This window comes from Euphorbia lathyris, chromosome 10, assembly GCF_963576675.1.
Source record: "Euphorbia lathyris chromosome 10, ddEupLath1.1, whole genome shotgun sequence".
Taxonomy (NCBI): Eukaryota; Viridiplantae; Streptophyta; class Magnoliopsida; order Malpighiales; family Euphorbiaceae; genus Euphorbia; species Euphorbia lathyris.
In genome coordinates this window covers 61,041,666-61,060,678 of record NC_088919.1, presented here as the reverse complement: position 1 = coordinate 61,060,678, position 19,013 = coordinate 61,041,666, and the positions used below count along the sequence as shown (strand labels likewise).

The following is a 19,013-nucleotide window of genomic DNA, read 5'->3' as shown; positions in this document are numbered from 1 at the left end:
AGGCAGTGTAGGTTCTCTGCTTTTATATTCAATCTCTTACCAAAATATGTTTTATATCATTCCAGGACTGCATCAACGGATGGAAGGTTATTGTGATGATGGTGTAGAGGAAGAGATTGAGTTACGTTCCTTTAGTTTAGCAACTATAAAAAAAAGTATCATTGATAACTTTTCATTCCATAATAAACTGGGAAAAAGTGGTTTTGGACCAGTATAAAAGGTAACAAATAAGCATTTTGCAGAAATTAAGGTATATTATTTTCTTAAATAGCTAGTTGTGGTGAAATTCTAGTGAATGATTTCTAAGGTACAATATTAGATGGACAAGAATTTGCAGTGAAAAGGGTTTGAGAAACATCTAGACAATGACAAAATGAATTCAAAAATGAAGTTGTAATGATTGCAAAGCTTCAACACAAAAATTTGGTTAAGCTTCTCGGCTACTACATATAAAGAGATGAAAAATTGTTAATTTATGATTACTTGCCTACCAAAAGCATGGACTTCTTTATTTTTTGTCAGTATTTGATTTAATATGCTAATTCCTGGTATGTTTAATTTTATAGATTCTAATTACTAAAGGGATTAACTTTGTTTAACTATTGACAAACACAACAAAGAGCAAATTCGTAGATTGGGATATGCAATTCCATATCATTAGTGGAATCGCAAAAGGCCTTCTTTATCTTTATCAAGACTCTATGTTACGAATTATACATAGAAACTTGAAGGCCAACAATGTTTTGTTAGGCAGTGATGTGAAGCCAAAAATATCAGATTTCGGCTTATCTAGATAAGCGTAAAAGATCAAACTGCAAGAAATAAAAAAAAGAGTGGTTAGGACATAGTAAGTGTGCTAGTTATTGGTAACTTCAATCTCCTTTTTTTATCAATCTTGCACATTTTTTTGGTAAATCATATATAGGAGTTGAAATATACTTTGATGTCTCTGACCTATTATATTCAGGACAATGAAAACTTCTCAACTCGAGTAACTAGATTTTTTTTGTATCCACATACACATTAGTACACAAATCACACACAGTGCGACGTCAGAAAGTTATATTGCAGAAAATCAAAGTGTTTCAAATTCCTTGGTTGAACTAGAAGATTTTATCTACTTGGTGAAATTTGTTCTCTTTGGTTGATGTTCAAACTATGTGAGGCATTCTAGTCTACAGATAAACATTGTGTATGATTATAATCTCTCTTTTAAATTAGGGCAATTTACATGAAATTCACAAATGGTAAAATATATACAAATCAATCATATTTAAAAAATTTATCCATTATCTATCAAATATAATGAATTTATTATGTAAAATGTCAAGTGATTAGAAAACGTATGGAAGGAATTGCTATAAGTAACTGCCAAATTGAAAAGGCATATCTTTCCATTAACATACCATTTTAAACTTGATATAATTAATATAAGTAATTGATAAAATTGTAGATAATTTTTAAAAATTGAATTTCCCTGTAATTTTCCCTTTAAATTATTGTCAATGGAATTAAAGACTAAATTAGATGAGATTTAAATTTTAAATAATTTCTAATATTTTGCAATTCGTTTTAATTATTTATTGTAGTGGTTACATGGCACCTAAGTATGCAGTGGATGACCACTTCTTAGTTAAATCGGATGTTTTCAATTTTGGTGTTTTAGTACTAGAAATAGTTAGCACAGAGAAACCGATAGTTTTTTCATTCAGATCATAGTCACAACCTTCTTGGACATGTAAGTGTTCATATTTTTCATATACAGGAGAGAATTTTCTTATATGTTTATGATAAGACAATGCAAACAAATAGCATCCAAACATGTTTGTTAGTTTTCATTTATGCGAATTCTAAGTTGAGGAATGGTGTTGAAATGGTGTAGGTATGAAGATTATGGATGGAAGAGATGGAATTAGAAGTAATTCATAATTGTGTAAAAAGATCATGTTCAAATGAAGTTGATTGTTGCATACAAGTGGGACTATTATGTGTGCAAAGATTACCGGAAGATCGGTTGGACATGTCAGCAGTGGTATTAATGTTGAGGAGTGAAGCTTTGCTGCCTCAACTAAAGCCGCCAACTTTTTATACAGAAAGAAATCCATTTGAATTCAAGTCCTTCATAAGTAAGGGGGGAATATGGTCAGGGACTGAGATCAGATCTGATGTTATGTGCCATTAAATTTAAGAAGTGAGGCACCTAACTTCAACCATTACCCTCAACGATGCCATACGTCACCCTCTAAGAATGGCCAATCTTTCCTTTACATTTTTTTGTTTAGTTCATGCTAAAACATATTCACAATAATCTATATATATTTGATGGAAGATCAAGAATGGACATTCTATCAGTGTGTGGCGTGATCCATGGCTTCGGGATGAAGATAATCATCTTTATCCAAACACCAATGTTTGAAGGCTTGGAGGCTCTCAAGGTGTGTGATCTATGTGTCCCTAATTCTTTGGATTGGGATGTGGAATTAATGAAGGAACTGTTTGTAGCATGAGATATCAAAGAAATGCTAAGTATTCCAAGTCGGGTGGGTAAGAAGGAAGATTCGATACTATGGCACGGCAACCCCACTAGGTTGTATTCACTCTATCGCGCTTATCGTCTCGCCATTTTCATGGAGGCGTCAAATCAGTGGCAAATTCCAGGGGCTTGGAAAAATATATGGAGAGATGAAGTTCCTAATAAGGTTCGGTATTTTGTATGGAATTTATTACATAACGTGTTATCGAATAGGAAAAATCTTCTTAATATAGGGTTGGACATAGACAATCGATGCGTTAATTATAATGGTGACTTGGAGGATCGGTGGCACTTATTTGTTGAATGTCTGTTGGCTATGCAAATCTGGAGAGAAGCTAAACTATTGGACCCGGTACATAGGAAGGCGGCGAATGCAGCAAACCTTCCAGTCGTGGTTTTTAGGATTCTATCGACAGAGCCTAAAGAAGTTTCTGGTATTTTTCTGATGGGTTTATGCATTTTATGGAGAGCTCGGAATGAGAGTACTGGAACCGTCTTATTACACCACCTAAGCAGATCTGCTACATTGCCAGAGACGTCCTCTACGACTAGTTACAAGCAAAACAACTGAAAATCCAAACATCAGTGGCTGCGCACCAATTCTTCAGCAATGTCGTTCCTGGAATCTTCCCCCACACCCTTTCATCGTGGGCAACACAGACGATGCACTCTTCGTATACTATTCTCAGGCAGGATTGGGCGATGTAATTCCTGATTCAATAGGAAGGTTCATGGGGGGAAGAACTAAGACTATTTTGGAACTGCCACTTGTCAGTGAATACGAAGCCTTAGCTCTCATTCTAAACAGATGCAGGTAGCTAGCGCAATTAATTCTAATTCTGAGAATCGGTTCGAGTTTGGGGATATTATTGCTCGTTGTAAAGAACTTCTTTACCAATACGACTCTTACTCACTCAAGTTTATTTTAAAACAAGTTAATAGGTTCACCCATACTTTTGCTCGATCTTCTCAATTTGGGTCTAGTCTCCATTTTTATCAATCTATTTCCAATTTTACTCAGTCAAGTTTATTCCAAAAACCAAATTCAACACCTAATATAAGTAATTAAAAAACCCTTTCACCTCTCTTGAAAAAATATCACTTTCTGATTAAAAATATATATATATATCACTTTCAACTTAAACCAAAATTAATTAATTTTTTATAACAATACAACAAATTAAAGTGCACAATAAATAATAGACAATCAAAATAAAATAATAATTATTCACAATAGCATTGAAATTAATACAAAAATTCAAATAAATATTAAAACTATATGTCTTGAAAACTTATTCTCATGTACTCATACAATATGTGCTCCCATTCAATTAAAAATGTATACGTAAATACCTCATATATCTATATATATCTCTCATTATATTAGAGCACATACTCCTTCCAATACATTAAAAAAAAAAAACAGAGTCGGGAACGGAGGCCGGAGAACACTCCTCGTCGCGTTCTATCCCGTCTTCCCTTCCAAATAAAAAGATTATATGCTCTTCGGCTACATTAAAAAAAACCGGAGAATACTCTGTATATCGCATTTTTCCCCATCTTCCCATCCGAGTAAAAAAAGTTTTCGTTCTTTCAACAACGGAAATTTCCAAAGGAATTTTCATTCCCATTCCCATACAAAAATTATTTCTACCGTTTTTTAACGAATTTTATACTATCTCATCTATTTTTTTGTTATATTTCAAATTAATTTTTTATACTTCCATATTAATGAAGTCAAATTATAAAAATTTAATAAGCTTTAATTAAAGATTAGTAAAATATAACTCTTGAATATAAATTTAAATTAATTAAGATGAAAAATTTAATTAATTTGTAGAAACTCCATGATAGTAATTATTTAAGTGACAGTTAGTTAGATGAAAATAGGTGAATAAGTCTACTCTTCTAAGATCCAAATACAAAGCCACCAAATTCTCAGTCTTTTTTCTTAATTTTTTATTTATTCTTTTTCTATTTTATTGGCATATTTTTCGATAATTCATTTAGATTTTATTTTATTTTCTCTATTTATTTATTTGAAAATTTTATTTTATTTTCACTTGTACTAGTAAAGAGTAGAAGAAGAAGAAAAAGAAAAAAAAATAATGGAAATATCACATATTATTTTAGTCTTGTTCTTCAGTCTCCATTTGATTGTTCATGTTCATACTCAAAATGAAAGAAAGGTAAATCACTCACTCACTCTACTTAATGCGTTGATTTTTTCGATTTCTAGTTGGGCGGATTTACAGATGGATGTATGTAGTTTGTTTTGTTGTAAAAAGGGGACGGAGATTTTCGATTGTTAATAAAACCAATGACTTTTAAGTTTATATTGTCAATTTGAGGTCATTTAGGTGTTATTTGGTTAGAATATAACATTAATTTGTAGAGAGGGAAAGTACAAAAAAAAAGGCGATTTTGGAAAATCGAAAACGTGGTTCCATAGTAAATGTGGTATTAAATAAATTTAATTCTTTGAGTTTTCTATTTTGAGTTCATCAAACGTCAAATTGATAGTAAATTGAGTTTGCTAACGGCGATGGACTTTAATCTCTTTTTGGAAACCAAATAAGCTACAGGTATCCATCTGTAAATCAGTGAAACCACATGAGTTATTTTTGGAATGATAGATATACATATTAAGGTCATATGCTTACTATAAATATTAACTGGAAACATTGAATTCAGTTGAAAAGGTGTCACTCATTTCATACATGTTTGAAATTACATTTCTTTTACTGTTCAAAAAGAGTGTCACTCTGCACAGTTTTTCAAGAGCTTCATCGTGAACGTAAAAAATGCAATTTCAATTGCAGATACGACCTTTTAACTGAGCTTCACATTCACAGATAACTTTTATTGTAATGAGTGGCTTAATATATCTCATCACAATTGATGAGAACTCATTGTGTCAAAATTAAATATCATGAGTTTAATCAATAAAAATTAGAAAAACAACGTTTTTAGGAAAAAAAAAATTTCAAATGTTTAATTATATACAAATATAGTTAAAAAAAATATTGTCATAAAGGGCAAAGTAAATTAGACTTGTTCTTGGGACGGGTTGGACAGGGTTTTTATTTAAAAATGCTCATTCCAGGTCCAGTTCAACCGCTGTTAATTTAAGTGGACTCAGACGGACTGAGTTCAGACTTAAAAATCAAATCCCAAGCTCATCTCATATAAGCCCATCTATATATATATATATAAAAAATTTACTAATAAAAAATAAAATTTGTACTCAAAATCAAATATTAATTATTAATTAATATTAATAGACGGACTGAGCTGGACCGACCCATGCTACTTTTATAAATCCCAAGCACGTCCAAAATATAGGCGGGCTTTAGCGGACCTGGACTGGGCCTAAGAACAAATTTTCTTGTCCAAGCCCGGTCCAAGGAACACGGGCCTGGACGGACCGAGCGGGTACCCAGAGGTCTAAAGTAAATTAAAAAAAAATTGTGATAATTTTTTTCTTAATTTGCTAAATCAAAGAAAATGAGTGAACTACTTGTGATTTTTTTTTCTTTTTCTTTATTATATATACTAATTGTTTTTTATTATTTATTTATTTCAGACATATATTGTTTACATGGGAGATATTCCAAAATCAAATGGATTGCTAAAGGATTCACATCACAGTTTGCTTTCAACTGTAATTGGAGAGTAATAATCTTAATTAATCCTTAATTTAATTTAATTTAATTTATTATCAAAATAATAGTGGAAAAATCTAATTAATTAATTAAGTAATTAATTTTTGTAATTAATATAATTTCTCAGTGAGTCTCTAGCCAGACGATCCAAAGTATATAGTTATGGAAAAAGCTTCAATGGGTTTGTAGCTAATCTTTTACCTCATGAAGCGGATAAATTATCAGGTATATATATATATTATATTATATAAAAAAATTACATTAAAAAATATATATTTATTATAAATTTTCAAATAAATTAGAGATTTTGATTTATTAAATTATATATTTTTTTATGATGCAGATAATGAAAATGTGGTTTCTGTGTTTGAAAACACAATGAATCAACTTCATACAACAAGGTCATGGGATTTTATAGGATTGACTGAAAAATCACAGAGAACTCCCAAAATGGAAAGTGACGTCATAATTGGGATGTTCGATACCGGTAAGACGAGAAATTATCGTATCCGTTTACTTCTTCTTTTTGTTATTTTACTCGAAACAGTAGGTGTAAACGTATTCAATAGTATTGAGAAGTATATGATGTTTTGGAAGAAAAATTGACAATAGTAAAAAATTAGCAGCAACATTAAACAGTAACAACTGGGTTAAACAAAAATTAAAATTTTATAATTATATAAAAATCAATACAACAAAATTTCACGATACAAACCAAACACGTGACTAGTGGGTTAATGTTTTTGAGTGAAATGTTGACTACCCTAAAAATAACAGAAAAACTTTTTAAGTCGGGTTAGAGTTGATTTATCATTTAAAAACTAACCCGATAGTCGAAACAACATGAACACGGCACATTTACATGAATTAGTTGTTATTCCTATATATAAATTAATATTTTTGTATTCATTTTATTGATTACCAGGAGTCTATTTGGATGCTCCTAGCTTTAAAGATCATGGTTTAGGGCCTCCTCCTGCAAGATGGAAGGGAAAATGTGTTACAGGAGCTAACTTCACAAAATGTAACAAGTATGTATATATAAAATTTATTTATTTTTGTATATTTTATTTTGTTGTTTTTACTGTGATTAATTAAGGAGAAATTAATTAAATTTAAATTTGGGATAAATTTGGGTGATTAGAAATAAATTATCTTTGTTTTAAGAAGATTTAGAATTATTTAATTCACAAAACTTGAATTTGATTGTTCTAAATAATGAATTAAATATGTTTCTTAAATTCCAAAACACGATTTCATGAAAATAAGTAAATGAAGAGATAAGGGTAGAATTAGAAAACAATGGAAACAAATTATTAAAGTAATCGTCGCGGTCCAAATGGACCGGACCATTATATTATTGTGTTATTGGGACCGTTCTGACATCATGTAAATATTACTGCAAATATAACATAATATAAGTGGTTTCAGATAGATTTGTTCACGGATCTGAATACCAGCCAAGACATGATTTCTGGACGGAAATTAAATAAAGAAAATTATTCTTAGACCTAGTCTGGTCTAGGCTTCCTAAATCTCACCTATTAATTTGGGCAAATTTGGAGTTTATGAAAATAGCACGACCAGCTCCAGCGCATCCCGTCTTATTAATAGTAGTTATTAAATTTATATATTTATATACTAAATATTATTTTATAGGTATAAATTTTATCTTTTATTATTAACAATTATTGCTTACGGGCTATATCTGAAACTTAATTTTTAAACCCGAGTCAAGTCTGGTCTGAACCCATTTAAATTACCAGCAGAGTGAATTAGACTTGGACTAACGAAAGCCCCATATTCAGGCTTTTGTCTAAAAATGCTCAATCCAAGTCCAGCCCAGCCCAGCCCGCTGTTTATTTATGCGGATTCGGACTCAAAAATCAAAACTCAAGCTCAGCTCATAAGCTCACCTAAATACATATGTATAATTTTTTTTTTGAAACCATATATGTATAATTTTTAATAATAAAAAATTAAGTTTATACTTAAAAATTAATATTAATATATTACTATATAGATTTGATTTATTAATATTAATAGGCGGGCCAGACTAGACCGGTCCGTGCTATTTTTATAAATCCCCAAACCGGTCCGTCAATAAATTTTCATGTCCAAACTCGAATGTGTATCCGGACCCATGAACAAATCTACTTGAACCCATCTCGAACTCTACCCAATTCGACCCATGAACATCTCTAGTTTCGGGCAAGTGTAATCCCGCCCAGTATACAGTAGAATCACTTCTCATTTTTTCCATTGTCTAGCAATGGGATCATTTTAGAATTTCTCAGAAACATCAGATTTTATTTTATTTAATGTTGAATACATTCCTAATTCAACAGCAAGGTAATCGGCGCAAGATATTACAAACTCGGATACGATCCAACCAACAAAGAAGACCTAAGTCCAGCCGACGACGACGGCCACGGCTCCCACACTGCCTCCACGGTGGCCGGATCCGCAGTCAAGGGCGCAAGTTTGTACGGAATCGCCAACGGAACTGCACGAGGAGGAGTGCCGTCGGCCCGCATTGCTGTCTACAAAGTATGTTGGATCGAAGGTTGTACGGACATGGATCTATTAGCCGGTTTCGACGATGCAATCGCAGACGGTGTCGATATAATCTCGGCTTCACTCGGCGGCGATGCCAAGGAATTTTTCGTAGATCCGACGGCGATCGGAGCATTTCATGCTGCGAGGAAAGGAATTTTGACTTCTTGTTCGGGGGGAAATTCAGGTCCTTCTGTGTTTACGGTTCAGAATGTAGCTCCATGGATATTGACGGTTGCTGCTAGTAGAACTGATAGGCAATTCAGAACAGCACTCAAGTTGGGCAATGGGATGCATGCTCAAGTAAGTTATATTTAAATTCAATTGCCTCCTTATTGCGGTAATTTTGTTCGGGTCTCGGGTGTTATTTGATAAAACTGAAAATTAAGTGCTGAAAAAATAAATATCGGATTTTTGAGTGAGTGCTGAAAATATTGAATGATTTAATTTATACAAAAATATTAATCGATAATGTTTAATTTAAAATGTTAAGTTAAATATTCAAAATAAGTGGTTTTTAACTTAATTAACTAATTTAAGTGATGGAAAAATAACCGTTATTAAACACACTTAAATTAAATAAGTACTTAACATTTTAGTTTAAACAATTAAGTGGTTTATCAAACAAAGTCTTAGTTATACTTAAACTTATCCATGGATCGGGTTAGACCGGCCAAACGGACTCTCTTTTTTGTCAAAAGAAAATGCTTAGCAATGCCTAATTTGGTCTGTTTTTAAGCGGAATTGGATTTAAAAATTAAATTTCAAACTAATGCACCTAAAAAATATATATAATAAAAGCTAAAATTTATAATTCAAAATAATATCAATATACAAATAATAAATAATATTAATTTGGTTTCAAAAAAAATAAATAATATTAATAGTATGGACCGGGCTATATTTTTATAAAATTTAAGTCCACGGGCTTTAACAAGTCGAGTGGACCTAACCTAAAATTACTTTTTGCTTTTACAAACTCAATTTCTTGTACACATGTGGGACGGATACCTAGACCCGTCAGCAGGACTAGTCATAGTGAAGGCAAATGTTGAAAAAGTATCGGGTCAACCACTATATATTTACAATACGTGTCACAAAATATACGAGGTCCTCAAAGGACGTGTACTCGCTAAAAAGAACTCTTTCGTTAAGGTTTCTGAAATATATTTATTGTAAATCAAACCTGAGATCTCTTTTGATAAATCTGTGTTATCAACTGAACTGTAATTACAAATTGTATAATAAAATACATTCATGTCTTGAATTAATATTACTAATAGTATAATCTCTAAGTTTTATAATATAAATGTTCTTGAGCTTTGGGCATAGTAATACTAAAATCCAAATCAAAGAAATCCAATTAAAAATTTGACGAGAAAATAGATATTAGACCACAATTTATGATTGCGGAAATAAAAGAGAGTTAATTATATAATAAAACATATTCAAATCATCATTTCGTTAATTTTTTAAATATTTTCTTTGATTTTAACTTCAATATTACAATAATACAATTCTATCACTAAATAAAATTTATAGACTATATAAAAAATAATTATAGAAGTTATTCTCGGACCTTATTTATCATTTCAAAGTTATGGTTCAATAGTTCCTACACATGGTATCTTGTTAGATCAAGATGTCGGAATTCAAACCCCGAAAATTCCATTTATTATTGCTAAATACCGTCTCATTTTTACTAGTTACCGTCCTCATTTGGACTTTTTTGCCTTCTCATAATTTTGATTAAAACTAAAAAATCTCTCTCCAAAATCACAAACCCGAACAATAATAATTGAAATTATAAAAATAATTAATGTGCGACAACCTGAACCCCGGGAATGGATGATTACGAGTTGGAAACATTAAAATTTACGTTTTTTAGTCAACAAAATCATGAAAATAATGCATATTTTTTACGATTTTGCATTTTTCGCTACAAAAAATTAAAAAGTTTTGCATTTTTCGTCACAAAAAATTGAACAACTTAACATTTTTTGTCGCTAAAATTTTTACGATATTGCATAGGCCAAAGTATGGCCTAGAAGGATGCCGGAGCTGGGCCAAATTTCACATTTTCTCTCAAAAATTCAAAATTTTCAGTTTTGAATTTTTTTTTTATGAAAATGGTAAAATTATCCAATGGAGACGATGATAAATAATTTGAAAGCAGTAAATAGCAATACGTCCATATATAAACATATGGATACACTTCATTGTCAGGTTCTTTTATATGTGTGTGTATAGCTTTTCTCAACAAAATGACAATTTGTTTTTGATTCTGTGCACAACAGGGAATATCAATCAACACATTTTCACCAAGTAAGAAGATGTTCCCTTTAACTAATGGAGCTCATGCTTATAATAAATCCTCTTTTGACTACGGAAACGTAAGGTAAAAAGATGCACCCTGACACTACTTTTAACTTTTGAATTCCTTCTAATTTCTGTTAAAAACAGTAAATTTTATTCAAAAAATGGTTTTTTACAGTGCTTGTGATCATGGGACACTAAGCATGGACAAAGTGAAAGGAAAGATTGTGTATTGTATGGGAAGTGGTAACCAAGATTACGTCATTAAACTGCTTAAAGGAGCTGGAGCAATCATGTCTTACACTGAAGAACCAGACACTGCTTTCACCACTTTGATTCCAGCAACTCATGTCAGTTTCAAAGATGGACACAAAATTGATAAATACATTAACTCCACCAAGTAAGTTATATTTCTACTCAGAAGCTAATTTCATCCCCAAATGCTAGATCAATCTAACTCAAAATTAAGTTAACTTAGGGGTGTTTGGTTGCCTGTTTCATGTTTTTATTTGCCTTTATAGAGAATTTTAGACGTTTAATTAGCATCTCATGTTTGCTTTTTACACCTGAAATATCCTTTTACAAAAACAGAGAATCTCTGCTTTTTGAAAAAACAGTTTTAAACGAGCCTTAGTATTTATAGTTCAATTGATCTTAAATGCCAAGTGAATTAGTAAACACATCAGTTTATGATACTAACACGTGTCATTTGAGATTAATTTTAACTAAACGTCCATAAGAGACGAGTTGGTAGCTAAAACTCGTGGAATAAAGGCACATTTAGCACGAGAACTAGACTAAATTTGTGCACATATGTTTCGATTCACCCTTTGCTCATGTAATAGTTTTCGGATAATTTAGACAATGGCTAATAAATCTCTCAAACATATCTTTCAATCATCATTACTGATGCTAGAAGTGCAAAAAGAGACGAGTTGGTGCCTAAAACTCGTGGGAAAAAGGCGCATTTAGTACAAGAATTAGTCTAAATATGTTAAATACGTCATATGTTTCGATTCACCCTTAGCTCATGTAATAGTTTTTGGATAATTTAGACAATGGCTAATAAATCTCTCAAACATATCTTTCAATCATCGTTAACTGATGCGTCAACATCCCGGTCAAATATAATCCTTAGTTTTTGTCGAGCTAATTATCGAGATTGGAAGATATATATAACAGATTCATTAGTCAATGACTAGATTTTAGATCAGTACATGATTGAAAAATATGCTTGGTCATAGGTTGAGAACGGGAATTGAACTCTATGAGATCTAATCTCCCATCGTTCCTCCGTAGCTCAGTGATAGAACGCTCTCTGAACTTCACGGATCAAATTGATATAAATCATATCTTTTATGAAAGAGCCTAATTTCCATGAATCAATGTCTCAGAAAACCTCAAGCTATTGTGTACAAGACAAAAGCAGTACCTGTTCTGGCTCCTGTTGTAGCATCTTTCTCATCCAGAGGACCTCAATCAATAGCACAAAATATTCTCAAGGTATGAGAAATTGATTGATCTTTACTTGAATTACACTAATTTCATTGTGTATGTATGTACTAAAAACGTTTCGATTGCACAGCCTGATCTAACTGCGCCGGGAGTGGACATATTAGCCGGCTACTCAAAACTAACAACGATTACAGGAGATCCTTCTGATAACAGACATGATTACTTCAACATTATATCAGGAACATCCATGGCTTGTCCACATGCTACTGCTGCTGCTGCCTATGTCAAAAGTTTTCATCCGGATTGGTCCCCTGCTGCCGTTAAATCTGCTCTTATGACAACAGGTAGAACCTTATGTTTGCTAGTTTTCTTTGAGCAAAAATCAAAATTCAGCTCCATTTTTTGTCGGTTTCAATCACTTTTATCTCGGACAAACGGTTGATTTGGCCTCTCAACAAAATGAACTTTAGCTATTAATTCAGTATTTCAACTTGGCATTTGTAATTAATCACGTCATAGATTGGCGCATCTCAAAAAACCACCAATCACGTGCTTTCGACTAATTTAACCACAAATGTCAAGTTACCATGTTCATTTTGGCAACAAATGAACCCTCGAAGCCAAGTGGAAAGGCCAAATTATATCTATATCTTTCTATTTTTAAGAAAATTTTCCCTTCTCACAGATTTTACACCAATTATGTAAGAATCATCACGAACAGAACTGTCTGTGTGAAAAGCCAAATTTACTGTGAAGGAAGCATAGGCGGAGGCAGGGACATGGGATGCAGTCGCATCCCTGGCCGCGGGGAACCGCCCCTAAGAGGGGTGGTTCCGCCTGCCTCAACCCTGCAAAGCAGATGAAAAAGGAGATGCTCAGCTTGAGAAAATATAAGCAGCCTAGGCCAAAACGACACCATTATGTTTGTGCTGGGAAAGAAATTCAAGTTCAGCTTTAATTGAGTGAACTTATCTTTGTACCCGAGCAGTCCAAGGCTGCTCCGCCAAACGTGGCAAAATATAAAAACAGTAGTTTAAAACGATATAGAGTTATCTTCTAATGTCTTTACTACATTCTGCTTCAGCTACTCCTATGAACATCAAAGATGAATATGCAGAGCTAGGGTATGGATCAGGGCAAATAAACCCAACAAGTGCAGTGCACCCCGGCCTTGTCTACGACATTTCGATAAGCTCCTACCTTAGATTTCTATGCAAAGAAGGCTACAACAGCACAACCCTTGGTAAACTAATGGGTGGAAAGCAAAGATTCAGTTGCTCTGACTTCAAACCTGCAGAAGGTACTGATGGCCTCAATTACCCTTCAATGCACACACAGATCAACGCTACTAGCTCCAAATTTACAGCTGTGTTTCATCGGAGAGTTACCGAGGTTGGGTATGGTAACTCGGTGTACAAAGCATCTGTAGACAGTCATAAGCATCTATCAATCAAAGTTATACCAGACACTTTAAATTTTACTGCACTACACCAGAAGAAGGATTTCAAGGTTATAGTGAAGGGTGGTCCATTGCCGACAGGGACAAATGTCGTATCAGCTATGCTTCAATGGAGTGATTCCAGGCACTTTGTCAAGACTCCTATTGTTATCTATAAATCTTTATATGCTTAAATTTGGGGCAAAAGTAAAACTTTCGCTCCCTAGGCGCAATTTAGTCATTTAACCCTTGTACTTTAGCTTTTCTCGAAAATGATAGTCAACAGAAAATTTGGTAGCAACATATCTGGCGTGTTCATGGTCAAATTGTTTTCACCAGTAGCACATTTGAAACAATCAATCAACAGAAAAATTTAGAGAAAAATTAAATATTACGAGGCAAAATTGAAGCAACGAGTCAAAATGACATGTCATTTATCGAATTTGAAGTACATGAGACATGTCTTACAAAACAAAGAGACGTGTCTCATGTTGGTGCTTCATCCCCAAAGCTATGACAAAAAGAGACATGTCTTACAACACAATGGTGCAGATCACCAGTTGATATTCGAATCCGCTTTCTCATTCTGTTATTGCTGCCTCTCCCAGCTTGCACATCAAAATGGCAGCAATGTGAAGTATGGATAAATACTATGTTTTTTTACCTTAATTACTGATATACCCCAAAGTGTTATACGTACCTGATATATTATGTATCCCGATTCTCAAAACCCGTGCAATGTCAGATCACCTGCGCATAATATATGAGCTGCCAGATGAAAAGAAAAACCTAATATTAGAGGTCACAAAGAATATATGACCAAGTAGTTAATCTCTATTCCTCCCTCCAGAGCCTTCTTCTGCTCCTTGTGGGCATTCAAAACAAGTTTCAACTGTTCAAGCCACGAGAGATGACTTAATTTTTTTTTTTTTAAAAACCCTCCAAGTTTCAACCGTTTGTTCGCCATTGTCAACCATTTAGGTTTTTAAGTTTTGTAAGTTCCTTCCTCCTCTTCCTTGCCTCTGTCGCAGCAGCTGCGTCAACTAGTTTCTTACTTGGAAAATTATGAGAATCCCGACTGCCTGGTAAAGCATTCATCAGTTGTCTAGGCTTAGAACAAAAGCCATGGGGATACGGGATAAACTCTGTGTCTATTTCAATTTCATCTTTAATAGCAGCTGTAGGTTTAACAAGACTGAGTGTTGTTCCTTTTGAATGGTATCCAGCACATTGACCGCCTCCATCTGGAGGAAACCCTAGCGGTATCTCGTTAAGGTCATTAATAACCCTGACTTTGGCTGAGGTAGTGGCTTCTGCTTTGACTTCTTCAGGCAACGACGAAAGTTGATTCTCCATAAGTGCAGTAGCTTTTGAGGATGAATTACTACCATAGTGATTATTTATCGACATTCCCTCGAGCATGTGTTTCAAACCAAAGGAGGGCTGCAGGTGGAGTCCATTCCCATGATCAGTGACAGGGAAGAACCAAGGACACGACACAATATATATTGGAGTTTGTGCTCCACTGACAACAATAGGATTTTCCTTTTGCTGTTGAGCTGCGGAAATGTTTGGAACGACAATGGCATTTTGAGGCCCGTGATTTGATTGGAGAGCATTTGAAGACTGAATGATGGAAGGCCAGCAAAGTGGTGAAAATGGATGCTGGTTATACAAAAGCAACGGACAGTTTGTAGCTGGGGCAGCAGACTTTTCGGCAGGTGCTGACTTGAGGTCTCCAGAAGAATCCTCTGGTTCCGTTTTTATTAACTTCGCCGTCTAACAAACTCGTAAAGTACAAGGATGTAAGAATTTCTCTGACTAGTAAATTTAGTTTTTAAAGGAAGAGAAAATAAACCACATCTCACCTGTTCCTTCAGGTCCTTATTTTTGGACTCGAGCGACTCGTATTCTTCTAAGGCCAATTCTTTTTCCTTTTCAGAAGAAATATCATCAAAATTGAACAAGCTAATATTAAAGGCGATATTGACTTGTGGAACTTCAGATAGAAATATTAAAAACCATTTCCAAGAAAAATTCAGAGAAAAGTTAGAACTTCTTATGAGGAGACAAAAAATAAATACGAAAATGATCTTATTGAAAGACATCATATTATTTGGAACACTGCCTACCCTTTTTAAGCTTTCATTCTCCCACGCTAGATCAGCAGCTTTTCGGGTTAACTCTTCACATAGAGCCTGAAGTGAAGAAAAACCCATATAAGGAATATAATAACGAAGAATCATATGTCAATATTCTCAATCATCCTCTTCAAAAAAAAAAAAAAAAAGGAATAACAAACAAATCAAATCAAATATGAAATATTAAAATTGAATAATGATAGTACTAGCTCATATGAGAAATGCACAACAACTGGCAAATCTTTCTACTGAACAAATCAAATTCAACAAATCCTGGTTGTCTTCTAAGGATTTTACTCCGCAAATTTTTTAATGATATCACATACATGATATATCAATGACGATAGAGTGGTGCAAATATGGTACATCCCAACGACTGAAAGAAGCGGGAACGATGAATGAGGACCCTAATCATAGTTCTCAGGTACAGAAAATTTAACAGTAGGTAAAACATACAGTGAAATCATGACTCGAACAAAAAAGAATTAATGAGAAAAAAATGCAGCCACTGCTACAACGAACAGCAACGAAATGCATAAGCTGAACAGAACACGTACGTAATATAGCAAACATTAGATTACCTGCCTACGACGAATTGTTTGTCTAGCTGATTCTCTGTTTGCCAATATCCTACGTAGTCTCCGTTCTTCCTTTTCATCCTGAGTAGGACAAGCTTCAGTTGCCTTATAAGGATGCCAAGAAATGATTGCTGCATAAAGTTTTACCTCAGTTAAATTTTGTCTTGACCTGCCACCACCAAATGATGGATGACTTTTCACAGAACTAAGACTTGTTTCAGCTATGTCTGCAACATTTGTCTCAATCTTTGCAGGATTTATCACTACATGTCTAAAAAATGGCTCACCGCTCTGCTTATCTGGAGTCATTTGATCCTGCTAGAAACAAAAATATTTCTCAAGCCCTGCAGAAAATATTGTGATGTTTGGAGCAAATCAATATAAATGTTTTAGACAACCAATTATTTTTAACACATTACAGTTCATGGCATCATTGGAGTTACTCATAATAGCCTAATAGGCACTAGCACATTTGAAAAATAAAATGTTTAGGTTCTTTCAGTTTTTTTCTTGTTCTTAGAAATATCAGTAGCACACAACATCAGAATCCAGTAAACGATGCCATAGACGTAGACAAAAAAAAATATTTGCAAATAGCTTATGTTAGGAATTGGATAAAATTGGGTATTGACGGAACAGGAAATTAGACATGCAATCACAAGAACAAAGATTTACGTGGTTCAGCTATTTTTGCCAACATCACAGGTGAGGAGACATATAATTCATTAATATTCAGCAAGTTGATAGCACTAACGAAATCTCATCCTTCATCTAAAGCCCTAACTCTTAAATCACATAAGACCCGATTACACTTAATGCTTACACGTGCATATCGGAAGAACACAAGCTCCAAAACTCTCTCAACACAAATAAATAAGTAAACAGCCTTTGTTCTTTTCCCAGTACAATTCCCTTTAAAGAGGAAATTTTCAATTCTTCTTCTAATTAGAAAAACCAAAATCAATAAGATTCTGGACATACCTTAACAGCTTGAACTCATAAAACTACAATTCTTCTTCTAATTGGAAAAACCAAAATCAATAAGATTCTGGACATACCTTAACAGCTTGAACTCATAAAACTATAATTTTCACATCCCAAATCTCACTTTAGTTGCTAGCTTAAACAAAGTTTGTAGTTCAATTTAAAATTCAATCAACAATCAACAGTTAACCTAAATATCTTAAATGCATCCCCTCTATAGCAGGTAAGGTTAATGTTTCTTTAAAACATCTATGAAATTAAAATCAGTATCCTCAGATGTTTATGCTTATTTCAGTAAAACTTTGACCAATACAACAGCATAAATGCTCTTATTAGGCATTGCATAAAGTAAATCTTTCCCTCATTCTTCTGTATTCTAAATATCTCTATCATTTGGGAACATATTTGATTTCTCCACATCTATTTCCTCAGCCTAATTTACTGGTTTTGGAAATCTGACTTGGACTATCACCCACACTTAAATGTTCAAACTATCTCAATTCTCAACCCTTCTGTATTTAGATAAACTAGATTTCCTTTCTGCTTTTTTTAGAATAAAGTAGACTTTAAAGAAGAAAACAAAAAGAGAAAAAGTGCAGAGAATTTAGTAAACGAACCGGAGCAAGATCCAAGCAGCTAGGGACCGAGTCAACAACCGGGTTCAAGACCGAGTAATCCAAAGAAGACTCACTATAGACTCGCTTCTTACCTCGTTTCCCTTTACTCCCCCATTTACTACTTGAATCACAGTTCCCGTTCTCTCGCAGTGCAAAATCCGCTAAATCGGCAAGTGCCTCCGCCGCCTCCATTTCAATCCTCACCATCCGATCTGCCGCCATAGAACCACTCTCCAGCGAACCAGAAGACGAAGAAGAATTCGAAAACGAAACTGAACTTCCTTCTGAATCCATACCAAAACCCCTAACAATTGCCGAAAGAAATCAAAGTAACATAGAAAATAAAATCTCACTTCATTAGTTCATTTCATACAAGCAAGCAACGGTAAGATAGTGTAGGGAAGGGGAGGGAAGAGAGAGAGAGAGGGGTAGAGAGAGAAAGAGAGAGGTGGGTTACTACTGGTTAGTTTAGCCCACAGATTACGTACGATCGCCACGTGTCAAGCCAGCTCATTCAACGGCTCGCCCATGTATCTTGGTTCGCCACGTATCGGTTATGCCCTCGTAGGCAATTGCGCATGCTTGAGATCTCGCACGTGAGAACGGAATGGGGGTTGCAGTTTAGAGGACAAGTAGAATAGGCGAGAATACACGTGGCGTTAGTGAGTATTTAACACGTGGTAGACGGTCATTAGGGTCAGCTACTTTTCGCAGTTCTGCTAGATTTTTG

General features: G+C 33.9%; 2 protein-coding genes across 11 annotated transcripts; one reads left to right on the top strand and one right to left on the bottom strand.

The window, feature by feature from the left end:
* The first annotated feature begins 2,336 nt into the window (after positions 1 to 2,336).
* Positions 2,337 to 14,157, top strand: LOC136208186 (subtilisin-like protease SBT4.15). The gene is made up of 12 exons (XM_065998993.1): positions 2,337 to 2,435; positions 3,067 to 3,303; positions 6,120 to 6,208; positions 6,326 to 6,423; positions 6,542 to 6,685; positions 7,124 to 7,229; positions 8,547 to 9,057; positions 11,052 to 11,152; positions 11,249 to 11,470; positions 12,465 to 12,573; positions 12,656 to 12,869; positions 13,610 to 14,157. Exons 1-12 carry the CDS (start codon positions 2,337 to 2,339, stop codon positions 14,155 to 14,157), a joined length of 2,478 nt encoding a protein of 825 aa, XP_065855065.1.
* Positions 13,825 to 18,795, bottom strand: LOC136208594 (uncharacterized). 10 transcript variants are annotated; one of them, XR_010677206.1, is made up of 8 exons: positions 18,284 to 18,791; positions 16,830 to 17,000; positions 16,686 to 16,763; positions 16,096 to 16,161; positions 15,832 to 15,897; positions 14,664 to 15,742; positions 14,501 to 14,571; positions 13,836 to 13,948 (listed from the first exon to the last, which is right to left on the bottom strand). XR_010677206.1 is itself a non-coding variant. In XM_065999643.1 (6 exons), exons 1-6 carry the CDS (start codon positions 18,575 to 18,577, stop codon positions 14,933 to 14,935), a joined length of 1,395 nt encoding a protein of 464 aa, XP_065855715.1. In that variant the 5' UTR covers positions 18,578 to 18,795; the 3' UTR covers positions 14,368 to 14,932. The 10 variants fall into 10 exon arrangements, 5 of the variants coding, with proteins under 5 accessions (XP_065855715.1, XP_065855716.1, XP_065855712.1 ...); XR_010677203.1 differs by having other exon boundaries at positions 13,825 to 13,948; positions 14,432 to 15,742; XR_010677207.1 differs by lacking the exon at positions 14,501 to 14,571 and having other exon boundaries at positions 13,832 to 13,948.
* Positions 18,796 to 19,013: the final 218 nt, after the last annotated feature.

Bases quoted from the DNA above. Each gene is read 5' to 3' on its own strand.
- LOC136208186 (XM_065998993.1), top strand. From the start codon at position 2,337: ATGGACATTCTATCAGTGTGTGGCGTGATCCATGGCTTCGGGATGAAG. The intron at 6,686-7,123 runs GTAAGACGAGAA...ATTGATTACCAG, and splicing joins AATTGGGATGTTCGATACCG to GAGTCTATTTGGATGCTCCT. The intron at 11,153-11,248 runs GTAAAAAGATGC...GGTTTTTTACAG, and splicing joins TTTGACTACGGAAACGTAAG to TGCTTGTGATCATGGGACAC.
- LOC136208594 (XM_065999640.1), bottom strand. From the start codon at position 18,577: ATGGATTCAGAAGGAAGTTCAGTTTCGTTTTCGAATTCTTCTTCGTCT. The intron at 17,001-18,283 runs GTTCGTTTACTA...TTTTGTTTCTAG, and splicing joins GCTGCTTGGATCTTGCTCCG to CAGGATCAAATGACTCCAGA. The intron at 15,743-15,831 runs GTGAGATGTGGT...CGAGTTTGTTAG, and splicing joins ATAAGGACCTGAAGGAACAG to ACGGCGAAGTTAATAAAAAC.